The following is a 13,107-nucleotide window of genomic DNA, read 5'->3' as shown; positions in this document are numbered from 1 at the left end:
ATTGGTTGGTGGGTTCATGTTTTAGCAGGAATGCTGCAGAAGTATCACAGTTCCTGAGAGAAGTCACCTTCGTATCAGCTTTATATAGTTTCTATCGCGAAATTAAAGGAACAGGGTTAAGATGTTTTATTCGGTTATTACTTTTCCAGTAGCCCTTTACTTTAATAGCTTTCAGTGGACAGAGAAGACATCTATTTACTTCTCTTTATTTCAGCCCACATGTAATTAAGTTCTTAACGATTTTTTCCAAAATATTAATAGCTTTAATGGTTTTCTTTATTCTAAGAGTAATATTACCCTCATTGTAAAACACATAAATTCTTTTTTTTTTAATTGGAGAATAATTGCTTTACAATGTTGTGTTGGTTTCTGCTGTAGAGCAACATGAGTCAATCATATATATATATATATATATATATATATATATATATCTCCCTCCTTCTTGAGCCTCCCTGTCCCTTCCTACCCATCTAGGTCATCACACAGCACCGGGAGGGGCTCCCTGTGTGATACAGCAGCTTTCCGCTAGTTCTGTTTTATACATGGTAGTGTATATATGTCAGTGCTACATTCTCAATTTGTTCTACCCTCTCCTTACCCAGCTGTGTCCACTCGGCTGTTCACATAAATTCTTAATAATGGCTTTCTCAACCCACTCCAGTACTCTTGCCTGGAGAATCCCATGGACGGAGGAGCCTGGTAGGCTGCAGTCCATGGGGTCGCGAAGAGTCGGACACGACTGAGCGACTTCACTTTCACTTTTCACTTTCATGCATTGGAGAAGGAAATGGCAACCCACTCCAGTGTTCTTGCCTGGAGAATCCCAGGGATGGGGGTAACCGTAGTGGGCTGCCGTCTATGGGGTCACACAGAGTCGGACACGACTGAAGTGACTTAGCAGCAGCAGCAGCAGCAGCATGATAATGAAAGTGTTGAGTGTATAATGACATTGGCTCTGTTAATTCTTTAGAATTATTGCCTTCAGAATCATCCACTCAGGAAGCCTGGAGGGGTGGAGAGAAAAGCTTGAGGCCTGTGGAGACATGCTGTATTAGGGAGGGGCTGGGAAGGAGTAGGTGCTTTACGTGTGTGATCATGCAAGGGGGCTGTCAGCCTTTCACTGTGCAGATAAGAAAACTGAAGCTCAGAAAGTTGAGCAGCTTGTCTAACATCACTTAGGGTGTGAGTGGCAGAGTTGGGATCAGAACCCAGCCCCTCTGACTCCAGAGCCCCTCCTGACTGCACTGTCCATTCTGACTCTGAGAGAAAGAGCACTGGCCTGTGAGTAAGGAAATCGGGGTTCTATGCTGCAGCTCTCAGCAGTTAGCAGCAGAAGCTTGGGCAAATCCCTGACCCTGACATCTTCATCTCTCAAATGAGGAGACTGGCCAAGACGAGTTCTCTAGTCCTGTGGGGCTGTGGGCATGTTGCTAAGAGGACTTTTTTTAAACTTGCTGAAGAGAACTTGTCCCAATTATACAATGTAATACCCCCTGTGTAGCCAGAGGTCCTCAGGAAAGACCATCCAAAGGTGTTAAGCTTTTTCTAATCTTCATTTGTTAATTTTTTCTCCATCCCTTTTCTAGGGACCGAATGCTGATGTTTGAAGAGCTTTCAGATATCTTCTCAGACCATAATAACCATCTGACCAGCCGGGAGCTACTGATGAAGGTGAGGATGTGGGGTTGCACTGTGCTCTGGACTTTACTCAAAGGAACAAGAGAAGTTTGAGGGCTCTTTGGCTGCCTGCGGTCCCTTGAGAGAGCCTAAAGGGACTGAAACGCAGGTCTTTGGGTTTTTATGCCAAATCAAAGAAGCCTGGGGCTGAGAAAATTCAAAGTCCTGTTCCTTGGCTTCACTGGGATACAACCAGATTGTGAAACTTGGCGTTGCTGCCTGCCTGTAGCCCCTGAACAAGCCGCCCTGCAAACACCGAGTGTTGGCAATTAGGTAGGGGAGAGAGAGGGCCTGGAATATCCTTCTCAGCAAAACATCTTCTAAAAGGGCAGGGGCCAAGCCTGCAATTCCACATCCTTTATTTGCACTAAGTTGCGCAACCTGTCCGTCAGCAGTGTTTATTGAACACCAGATGAGTGCTGGCTGCTGAACAGCAGGCTAGGTAAAGCTGTAGCTCAGCTCATTTTCTTTCTCTAGATATTTGATGAGTGCCTAATATTTGTAAAGCATTTGACTGGCCTCTGGGAGTATGAAGAAGACTAACACAGACTGTTTTCAGGAACTTACCTTCTAGTGGGTAGATGTAGACATTAAATAAGAATGAATAGTCAAAGAAAGGGACGAACGATAGGTTGTGAGCAGTCATGAGAGGGGAGCAGAGAGTATTTTCACAGCCTTTCTGTAGAGTCCACCCTCCTCATTTTGCAGCTAATCAAGACTCAGAGAGGTAAGGATACCCCTGAAGTCCCACACCTGGAGGTAGTGGAGCTAGAATGTGAATCCAACCTGGTGAGACCCTAAAGCTGCTGCTTTCATCACTTAAGCATAAAACTGTTTCTTTGGACCACTTGGGAGTAGGAGGCAGGGGAGGTCAGGTGAAACTTCAGAGAGAGGGAAGTGGTCTTTCATTTAATATTGATTATGCATTCATCATGTGCCCAAAGCAATCTCTGATCTTAAGGAGATTACAGTCTCATGGGAGAGGGTGGTAAAGTGGGCAGTTATTAAAAAAAGAAAACATTACCCTTTTGCCCTGAACTGGGCAATTAGAGGATCCTTATATAGTACTATATTTAGTCTACTGATCTCATAGAATTGTTTTGAAGATTTACTGAAATCACGTATTTGAAAGCACTGCAGCTGTCCGTCATTTGTAGCATTTGGCAAGCTATCTACATGTGAAACCAAAGTATGCATGACAAATGAAAAGTGTAGGCTATAGATGTAAGCTTCGCATAGACACTTGGAGTAGGAATGAGAGTCTAGTGGGGGTAGGTTTATTTAGAAAAGGCCTCAGTGATAACTGTCGGGTTAGTTCTTCCTATAAAGGCATCTGTTATGATCTTCCTGTCTGTTCTTCTCCTAAGTCCTACTCTTCCTCCATGTCTCCATGAAGACTACATTTCTGCTCAACACACTCAGGTCTGATTAGGCCCCTTTCTGTGTGCTCCGGAAGCCCGTCATTCCTCTTGTCCTAGCTCTCACCATGTGCCTCGTTAAACTTGTCTGTGAATGTCACCTGTCTCCCTGCTGGCCTGTACGCCTCTTGCAGGCAGGGGCTTTTCCGCTGTTATCTCTCTAACACACTGGGCATGTCACAAGTGTTCAGAAACAATGTTGGACTGCACGCATTGACGGGCCTTCTTATTCACACGAGTTTAACCACTTGCCCACTGTTAGCCCTGCTTGGCATAGACAGTGTGTGCAGGGCAGGGTGGCTGGTGTCTCTGGATTTGGCCCACCTGATGAACCGCACACTAAACCAGGCCTGGCTTGCTGAGGTCATGCTCCTCCCTGCTTCACATCCCCCTGGATTTGCAGACTTTAAATGGAAACTCATCTGGCTGGAAGGAGATGGCTTAGTCGTCTCCCTGTCAGTAATACAAAGCTAGACTTAGTGGAGCCACACAGTCAAATCCCAATAGCTCTGAGTCATCTTTCCAAAGTAGATATATTGAATACTGTGCAGCTCATTGCCCGGTGGCCCTCTTCTGGCTGAAACTGTAGAAGCAGAGCTACATCTAGACGTTAAAGGTCCCATAAACCTTTCTGAAATGTAGAAGTTTACCTCGGTGCTCTAAGTTAAATTTCTTGTACATGGCTGGAATCCCAAAGAAATGAAAAACTTGGCTATGAATTCATGTGGTCTGTGCATTATCATTAATGATAGTGGAATGTTTTGGGCAGGTCATATGTCTATGTGGGTCCCTTTCCAGTCATCTTTGTTTATTATTCTTCATATGATGCATATCATTCTGGATGTTAATTCTCAGCACAGTTGTAATAAAATGAAATCAAGATACTTAGGTTTTCAGAAGAACCATGCCTGGTCTCTGTTTTTAATATGCTGGACTTAAACTGATTTGTGGGAGGGTAATCTTAGTTTTGAATGACCTTTCTTCTGCTTCTGGGCAGATGTAAGGTGCTACTTCTATAATACTATGGCTGAAACAACATCCTAATTAGCAAAAATCGATAGTTTTCCTTTTAATTGTTGGAGACAAATGTTTTTATTTTACTCAGAGATTGTTTTAAACCTGTTACTCTTACGATTTCTGAATCTTGGATCATTCCAAGCAGCTTATCTATGGAGTCCACACGTTTCAGTATGACAGGAAAGCAGAACACTACCAAATCTTCTTCGTTTCTGGGACTCTTACTAAGAACTCTCCTGGGTTGAATTGCTCGAAACAAATGCTAGGCCCAGGCAGGCATTTGGCTCTGGTAGAGATGTCTGTTTAATGACTGAGGTCAGAGTTGGGGTAGAAGACTATAGGGCTGGGAAGGCCTATTTCACATAATTACTATTAACTGATGAACTGTCATTTAACCAGGAGTGGAAGTGACAAATAGATTTAAGGGACTAGATCTGATAGACAGAGTACCTGATGAACTATGGACGGAGGTTCATGACATTGTACAGGAGACAGGGATCAAGACCATCCCCAAGGGAAAAAAATGCAAAAAAGCAAAATGGCTATCTGAGGAGGCCCTACAAATAGCTGTGAAAAGAGGAGAAGCGAAAAGCAAAGGAGAAAAGGAAAGATGTACCCATTTGAATGCAGGGTTCCAAAGAATAGCAAGGAGAGATAAGAAAGCCTTCCACAGTGATCAGTGCAAAGAAATAGAGGAAAATAATAGAATGGGAAAGAGTAAAGATCTCTTCAAGATGATTAGAGATACCAGGGGAGCATTTCATGCAAAGATGGGCTCGATAAAGGACAGAAATGGTATGGAACTAACAGAAGCAGTAGATATTAAGAAGAGGTGGCAAGAATATACAAGAACTGTACAAAAAAGATCTTCATGACCCATATAATCATGATGTGTGATCACTCATCTAGAGCCAGACATCCTGCAATGTAAAGTCAAGTGGGCCTTAGGAAGCATCATTACGAACAAAGTTAGTGGACGTGATGGAATTCCAGTGGAGCTATTTGAAATCCTGAAAGATGATGCTGTGAAAGTGCTGCTCTCAATATGCCAGCAAATTTGGAGCACTCAGCAGTGGCCACAAGACTGGAAAAGGTCAGTTTTCATTCCAATTCCAAAGAAAGGCAATGCCAAAGAATGCTCAAACTACTGCACAATTGCACTCATCTCAGACACTAGTAAAGTAATTCTCAAAATTTTCCAAGCCAGGCTTTAGTAATATGTGAACCATGAACTTCCAGATGTTCAGACTGGTTTTAGAAAAGGCAGAGGAACCAGAGATCAAATTGCCAACATCCACTGGATCATCAAAAAAGCAAGAGACATCTATTTCTGCTTTATTGACTATGCCAAAGCCTTTGACTGTGTGGATCACAATAAACTGTGGAAAATTCTGAAAGAGATGGGAATACCAGACCACCTGACCTGCCTCTTGAGAAATCTGTATGCAGGTCAGAAAGCAACAGTTAGAACTGGACATGAAACAACAGACTGGTTCCAAATCGGGAAAGGAGTACGTCAAGGCTGTATATTGTCACCCTGCTTATTTAACTTATATGCAGAGTACATCATGAGAAACTCTGGGCTGGATGAAGCACAAGCCAAAATCAAGATTGCTGGGAGAAATATCAATAACCTCAGATATGCAGTTGACACCACCCTTATGGCAGAAAGTGAAGAAGAACTAAAGAGCCTCTTGAAAGTGAAAGAGGAGGGTGAAAAAGTTGGCTTCAAGCTCAACATTCAGAAAACTAAGATCATGGCATCTGGTTCAATCACTTCATGGCAAATAAATGGAGACACAGTGCAAACAGTGGCTGACTTTATTTTTGGGGGGCTCCAAAATCACTGCAGATGGTGATTGCAGCCATGAAATTAAAAGATGCTTACTCCTTGGAAGGAAAGTTATGACCAACCTAGACAGCATATTAAAAAGCAGAGATGTTACTTTGCCATCAAAGGTCCATCTAGTCAAGGCTCCGGTTTTTCTAGTAGTCATGTATGGATGTGAGAGTTGGACTATAAAGAAAGCTGGGTGCCAAATAATGGGTGCTTTTGAAGTGTGTTGTTGGAGAAGACTCTTGAGAGTCCCTTGGACTGCAAGGAGATCCAACCAGTCCATTCTGAAGGAGATCAGTACTAAGTGTTCATTGGAAGGACTGATGTTGAAGCTGAAACTCCAATACTTTGGCCACCTGATGCGAAGAGCTGACTCATTTTAAAAGACCCTGATGCTGGGAAAGATTGTGAGTAGGAGGAGAAGATGGAGAAGGAAATGGAACCAACTCCAGTGTTCTTGCCTGGAGAATCCCAGGGACGGGGGAGCCTGGTGGGCTGCCATCTATGGGGTCGCACAGAGTCGGACACAACTGAAGCGACTTAGCAGCAGCAGCAGCAGCAGCAGGTGGAGAAGATGATGACAGAGGATGAGATGGTTGGATGGCATCACTGACTCAATGGATTTGAGTTTGGGTAAACTCTAGGAGTTGGTGATGGACAGAAAGGCCTGGCATGCTGCGGTCATGGAGTTGCAAAGAGTCAGACACGACTGAGCTACTGAACTGAATTGATGGAGAGGGGTCCACTGCTTATGTAGCACCCAATAGAAGAGGCCCCTTGAGGCCCAGGAACAGGATGGATGAGAGCAGCTGTCTTCTGCCAAAGATGGTGATAGGCAGTGAGACTCATCTGCCGAAGATGGTGATAGGCAGTGAGAGAAATTTGTGCTAGAGAGAGAAGGACAGAGAGGGGATGAAACAAGAGGAGAATGGAAGGTTGACGGAGGGCAAGATTTGGAATTCTTCCAAGCATGGTGATAATGGAGATCATGGGATAGGATGGTATATCCAGATACCTGAGTAGAGCAAAAAATAAGATGACTTTGTCAGAAAGAAGAAGCATCATCAAGAGAGTAGAAGCAGGAGTAGGAAAAGGAGGCAGAGGAGAGATCCAGAGAGATGCAGTCACAGTGCCCGTGAAGAGTCTTGCGAAGTTTCAAGGGATTGGTGTCGTGAGCCTTGCAGGACAGGGTTAGGGCCGAGGCAGAACACTGACATGGTGGGATGTGACACACAGTGGATTTCTGTTGACACCTCATCTGGAATAGCTGGCATTACTCATCAGTCTTTTTAGTTAGCTAGCCAGGAGTGGAGCCTCACTCTCCTGAAGTCGGGCGATCAGCAAATCTTCCAGCTCCCGGCCCCAGATCTTTCTCCTCCCCGCAAGGAGGTCATCCTCAGTGCTCTTTTAAGCTCCTTCCTAGTTATGTGATTCTCAGCAGCCTCTTAGCTTTTCAGAAATCCTTCTCAAGAATTTTAATGCACCTGCAGTACTGTCCATACATTACACGTCTGTCAGTGATTAAGCAACTGGAAGGGAACCAGGAGGGCCTATTCCCCAAAGAGATGGATATTTGCATTCAAAAGTCAGGAAGAATTGATTTCTCACTCCAAGCAGATTCTCAAGAATTTGAGAGGACTCACAATCACCGAGCAGAGGAAGTGGCACATTTTAGGACACTTTCATTCATCCCCCAGCAAAAACTATAAACAGGAGATCGTTAAACAATACCTCTTCTTATTGTCATTTGTAATAGGGAGACTGACAGTCGCTAAGGAGTCACTATGGGTTCTGTCCCTAGGGATGTACCTGGACCCAGGTAAAGGCGGGTGAATGATATAGGATACTGATGCCTCACTGTTACCGGAAAGGCCAGGTCACTGGAAAAGGTCCCCTTGTAGTCGGACAGTAGCGAAAGGTCGCATGCTCTGGTTATATGATAAACCCAGGGAAAGCTGACTGACTGAGGGAGACCAGTGTGGAGTCTGGCGCTCCTGAATTGTGAAATCTGCCTCCCATTCATGCAGTTCCTGGAAAATGAGAACTTAACAAGACCCCAAAACCCACAAAACCCAAAGCACTTTATGTTCAGTCAGCAAACTGGAGATTAGTCATTATGTGGAAGAGTTTGTTATTACAACAGATGGGAGGAAAGAAAGGGTCGCCATCTGTCCCCAGGCGCTGGGAGGAAGGAATTGATTTTGTAGGAGTTCCAAACCTAAGAGGCAACTTGGAAGGAAAGGCTGAGGGATAGAAGGGGGAAAAACATGTATGAGGGTCTGGCTTTCATAGATCAGCACGGGACTTCCTCAGAGAACTTCCGGTACCAAAGTTTCATTTAGCTAAGAAATACCACAGAAATAGTCTTTTTCTTTCACAGGGTGCTGGCGCACGCCTTTCAGACCAATTTCAAGAAATCACAAAAAGTACAGAGGAAGAGATGTTTGTTTCCAGACATGTGATTACTTGCAGTGAAATTCGGGATGTGTAAAAATTGTCTCCATTTCTGGGAATTCCCTGCCTTATATTCATGATTGATTTTATAAAATTGATTGGGGGCTCTTCTTGCAAACTAGGGGGAAACAGGATAAGACAAGGCCACCAGGCCCTCTCAAGAACAGACCGCTTGCCACGGGTCAGCCAGGTGTTTTCGTGAGGCGGTCCGGCGCCTGCTGGAGGCCTCTTCATTTCACACGGTGTCCACGTAGTGCCCCAGAAGCTAGGCGCCCCTTCCCTCTTTCCAGCACCTTCCTCCATCTCTGTCCTCTGTTGTGTGCGTCTGTTTCTTAGGAAGGAACCTCGAAATTTGCAAACCTGGACAGCAGCGTGAAAGAGAACCAGAAGCGGACCCAGAGGCGGCTTCAGCTCCAGAAGGACATGGTATGGAAAGCCTTGGGTCTCCCCGAGGGCCAGCCAGGGAGCCACCCCATGTGGGTGGCAGGGCTCCCGCTTGGCACCAGAACCTTCCGTCTGCGGGGTGCCCCTGCTCCCAAAAAAGTTCTCGTGCTCTTTACCTCATCTGTCCTCTGCAGCCCTGGGAGGTATCAAGGCAAGCTCTTCTCACTCCCACTTGACCCAGCAGGAAATAGTTTGGTCCAAGAGTCCCAGATCGCGTTTGTTTTCTGGAAATTTTTTTTTTTTTTTTCTGGAAGTGAGGGAAAGTCTGTGGCAGGTAGGCTTCTGTCCCTTATACTGTGTTATTTTATCCACTTCTGTACTTATCCACTTCTGTACTTAGGAGCTTGAGACCTGAGACCTCCTGCAATGCCTACTGTAATCAGCTTTTTTTTTTTCTCTCTTTTGGCCACGCTACACAGCACACGGGATCTTAGTTCCCTGATCAGGGATCGAGCTCGTGGCCCCTGCATTGGAAGCACAGAGTCTTAACCACTGGACCCCAGGGAAGTCTCAACTGTTTTCAAAGTCCCAACTTTGAACACACAGTAGCTCCAGGACCTGGTTGTTGGAGAAAGAGAATGTCAGCTCCCAGAACTTGGTCCTTGTACTCAGAGATCTTTTCATTTGTTCCAAACCCTCTAGTCATTTTCTGGATCTCCTCACTGACACACGTACTAACCAAATCTTTCTAGTTTTTTGGTATTCAAAGGAGCATCGTACCTCCTTCCTTAAGACTAAAAGATAACTATTGACATCACTGGCTTTATTTTTAAAACTCTCCTAACTTTGAGCATAGAAGGGGAAAACCAGAGAGACCAGATTGGAGACTGACAAACTCTAAATATTTTCATCCCTGCTTGAAGAAGACTTTTCTTCTTCTTTGAAAGCCTGATCATAAATCAGAAATGTTGTTTTTGAGTGATGGGCCTCTTCTGTAACATAAAGCCTGTAGAATATTCACAGCACTTCAAACATTTTTGGTGGTTCAAAGACAAGTTAAAAATAGCTGTTAAGAGAGAGATTATTTTGGTTCAGGATGAGACCTTGTACACATAATAGGGAAGGACAAACTGCAGCTGACAGTGAGCTCTTGAAGGACAAAACCTGCCTTGGTGTGAGCCTTGCGAAGCAGCCCTGACCAAGGAAACAGCCGGCCACATGCACATCAGGCCGCCTGGTTTCACCCTGGTGAAGGCTTTGTGTTCTTGCTAGAATTTCCGTAAGTGCCTTAATGGGCTTTAGGACAAGGTGCGTCCATGGAAGCCCCCTTTTATTTTCTCTTCAAAATAGTGCCTTGGTGGCCTTGTGGAGGATAGAAATTATTTCCAAGGAGATTTGGTGTAATTAATTTAGTACGTATATACCTGGAGAAGGGAATGGCTACTCACTCCAGTATTCTTGCCTAGAGAATTCCATGGACAGAGGAGCCTGATGGGCTACAGTCCATGGGATGGCAAAGAGTCGGACACAGCTGAGTGACTAACACTTTCACAATTTCATATACCTGCAGTGGAATTGCTTCTACCTTTATTTTCGAGGGAATTTTTTTTTTTTCAGTTGGAGGATAATTGTTTCCAGCTATGCACACACATACCTCTCCTCCCTCTCAAGCCTCCCTCACACCCCACATCCCACCCCTCTAGAGCTTCCCAGCTGGGCTCCCTGTGCTCCAGAGCAGCTTCCCAGCAGCCATCTGTTCTGCACATGGCAGCGTATGTATGTCAGTGCTGCTCTCTCAGTCTGTCCCACCCTCTTCTTCCCTGCTGTGTCCACAGCTCCGTTCTCCACGTCTGAGTCTCTCTTCCTGCCCTGCAAATAGGTTCATCGGTACCATTGTCCAGATCTCATACGTATGCGTTAATATACGATACTTGTTTTTCTCCTTCTGACTTACTTTACTCGTATGACAGACTCTAGGTTCATCCGCATCACCACACATTTAAATAAACTTTTAATTTTAGAAGTTAGAGAGAAGTTCCAGATAATACATAGAGTTTCTCCGCACCCCTCACCCTTCCACTACCACCCCAGTTAACATCTGTAACCGTGGCACACCTGGCAATACTAGGATGTCGACATGGGCATCCTGCTGCTCACTGAAAGCCAGACTTGACTTGGATTCACCAGTTTCCCACCGGCATCATCTTTCTGTCCCAGGATCTAATCCAGGGTGCCCCACGGCATGTAGTTGTCAGCCTGGTCCCCTCTGCTCTGTGACGGTTTCTGAGTCTTCCTCTTTAGGAAGACTGTTCCAGTGTCCTGAGAATGTCCTGCAGCCAGGGGTGTCTGTTGTTTTCCTAGTGATTAGACTGAGGTTAAGGGTCTGGAGAGGAGTATCACAGATGTGAAGTGTCTTCTCATCCTATCAAGGAATAAATGGCATCAGTGTGACATGGATGTCACTGGTGATTTTAGCCTTCATCACCTGGGTAAGGTAGAGTTTGGCAAGTTTTCTAGTTTAAAGGTACTGTTTTCCCCTTTCCCTCCTGTTTTCTTCAGAACCGAGTCACCAAGCCACTTTATAGTGATACCACAGCTTCCTGTGGGCACACTCCCGCAGTGGGCTGCAGCCACCCCTCTGCCTGGTGAGGCCGTCCTTCCCAGGGCTGTTCTGAACCACCGGGGGTGTCCACACACTGTGAGAGAGAACAGAGGTCCCTCTGACCTTGTGTCGGCAATGTACGAACCTCAATCCACCTGAAGCATCTCCTGCCTTCAAGGCTTGGTTTTCATGACTTCGAAAGTTACCTTGGTGATGAAATTCCCAGTCAATTCATAAAGGAATTTAAAATTTTTCATTCATAGAGGTTAGCACTAGTGGCCTTAAGAGAGGCCTTCAGTGGTTCTTAATTACTCTCCAAATGCTGTCGAGGCTCACCTGGCCATTGAGAGATTGCTGCCTCCATCTGCAAATGGGCTCCCTGCAGACTGCAGCAGACACAGCTTTTGGTCCGTGTGGACCAGACTTTCAGTAACGCAGAGACGGTTTTCTTGTGCTTGCTCTTCAGGGTGTGATGCAGGGGACTGTGCCCTACCTGGGCACCTTCCTGACTGACCTCACCATGCTAGACACTGCCCTCCAGGACTACATCGAGGTGAGTTCCGGGCCGGTGGTGCAGGTGGATCTGTAGCCTTCCCATTGGTTGCCCAAGAGAGAAATACACTTTTGTTCACATCAAGTGGGGCTTCCCAGCTGGTGCAGAGGGTAAAGAATCCGCCTGCAACGCAGGAGATGTGGGTTCAATCCCTGGGTCAAGAAGATGCCCTGGAGAAGGGAATGGCAACCCAATCCAATATTCTTGCTGGGAAAACCCCATGACAGAGGAGCCTGGCAGGCTATGGTCCACGTGGTAGCAAAGAGTCAGACATGACTGAGCGACTGAGTGCATGCGCGCGCACACACACACACACACACACCAACTGAGGGCTCTTCATGAACATGGCATTGTGCTAGATGCCATGAGTTATACAGAGATGAGTGACTCCAGCAGTGCCTCACAATCTCGTGGAAGGTGTATTTCAAAGCAGACAGTGATGGATGGAAATAGTAAGAACTCAAACAGAAATGAAGTGGGAGAAGAGGGGAAGCCTCAATTGATTCCTTAGGCACAGAGGTCATGGCATCCATTATGAAGGACTGGGCTGGAACATTGTCAGTGTTTTATCAAAAGGGAAGTCACTTCTATGTAACATCATTATCAAAGTTAAGTTTCAATTCTCCAGCCCTGCCGGCTTCTAGTCTCAGTGGGCTGAATTTAACTTTTCGATCATTGGTCATTCCGATGATTTTAAAAGTTAAAAGTCAAATCCTGCCCAGTGTTGGGTAGGACTTTGGCAGGTGGAGCTGAGGGAATAATATGCCCCCACGTTCTACCTGTTGGGATAGGAAGTCAGTCAAATTCATGGGTTTTCAGATATCCTTTTTTGATTCATATTATTACCTTCCCTCTCTCTCTTTTTCTCAAAATGGGAAATGAAGTGAAGCCTAGAAAAACCAGCTGCTTGTTAGTAACAGTAATAGAATATTACATAGAGAAGAGATTTGATATTTGAAATGAAACTTAAGGATTTCTCATGTATTTCTTTATCTCACGTTCCTGGTTATCACGTGCAGTCAGCCGGCATTTTACTCCATCATAGTTAGGAGTAGCAGTTATCTTGCAAATTCCCACCTCCAAGTTCATTGTAGATGTTGTGGACGTGCTTACCCAGAGAGCAGTGCTCTATATCTATTCACATCCTCTGCCTCAGGAAACACGA

General features: G+C 45.3%; 1 protein-coding gene across 6 annotated transcripts in view; it reads left to right on the top strand.

Annotated features, from left to right (window-relative positions):
- RGL1 (ral guanine nucleotide dissociation stimulator like 1) overlaps positions 1 to 13,107 on the top strand; it is a 277,622-nt gene that overhangs the window by 239,120 nt on the left and 25,395 nt on the right. For all 6 annotated transcript variants that reach the window (XM_086343419.1, XM_086343423.1, XM_086343424.1 and 3 more), the window contains 3 exons: positions 1,587 to 1,671; positions 8,740 to 8,829; positions 11,856 to 11,942. In XM_086343419.1, the coding sequence (XP_086199545.1) occupies positions 1,587 to 1,671; positions 8,740 to 8,829; positions 11,856 to 11,942 (262 nt within the window). The remainder of the gene's footprint in view (positions 1 to 1,586; positions 1,672 to 8,739; positions 8,830 to 11,855; positions 11,943 to 13,107) is intronic.

Source organism: Bos grunniens, chromosome 16 (assembly GCF_055505025.1).
Source record: "Bos grunniens cultivar Pamir isolate PY7600 chromosome 16, Bosgru_T2T1.0, whole genome shotgun sequence".
Lineage (NCBI taxonomy): Eukaryota > Metazoa > Chordata > Mammalia > Artiodactyla > Bovidae > Bos > Bos grunniens.
Note: the sequence above shows the minus strand (reverse complement) of the source record. Positions and strands in the feature narration are given on the sequence as shown.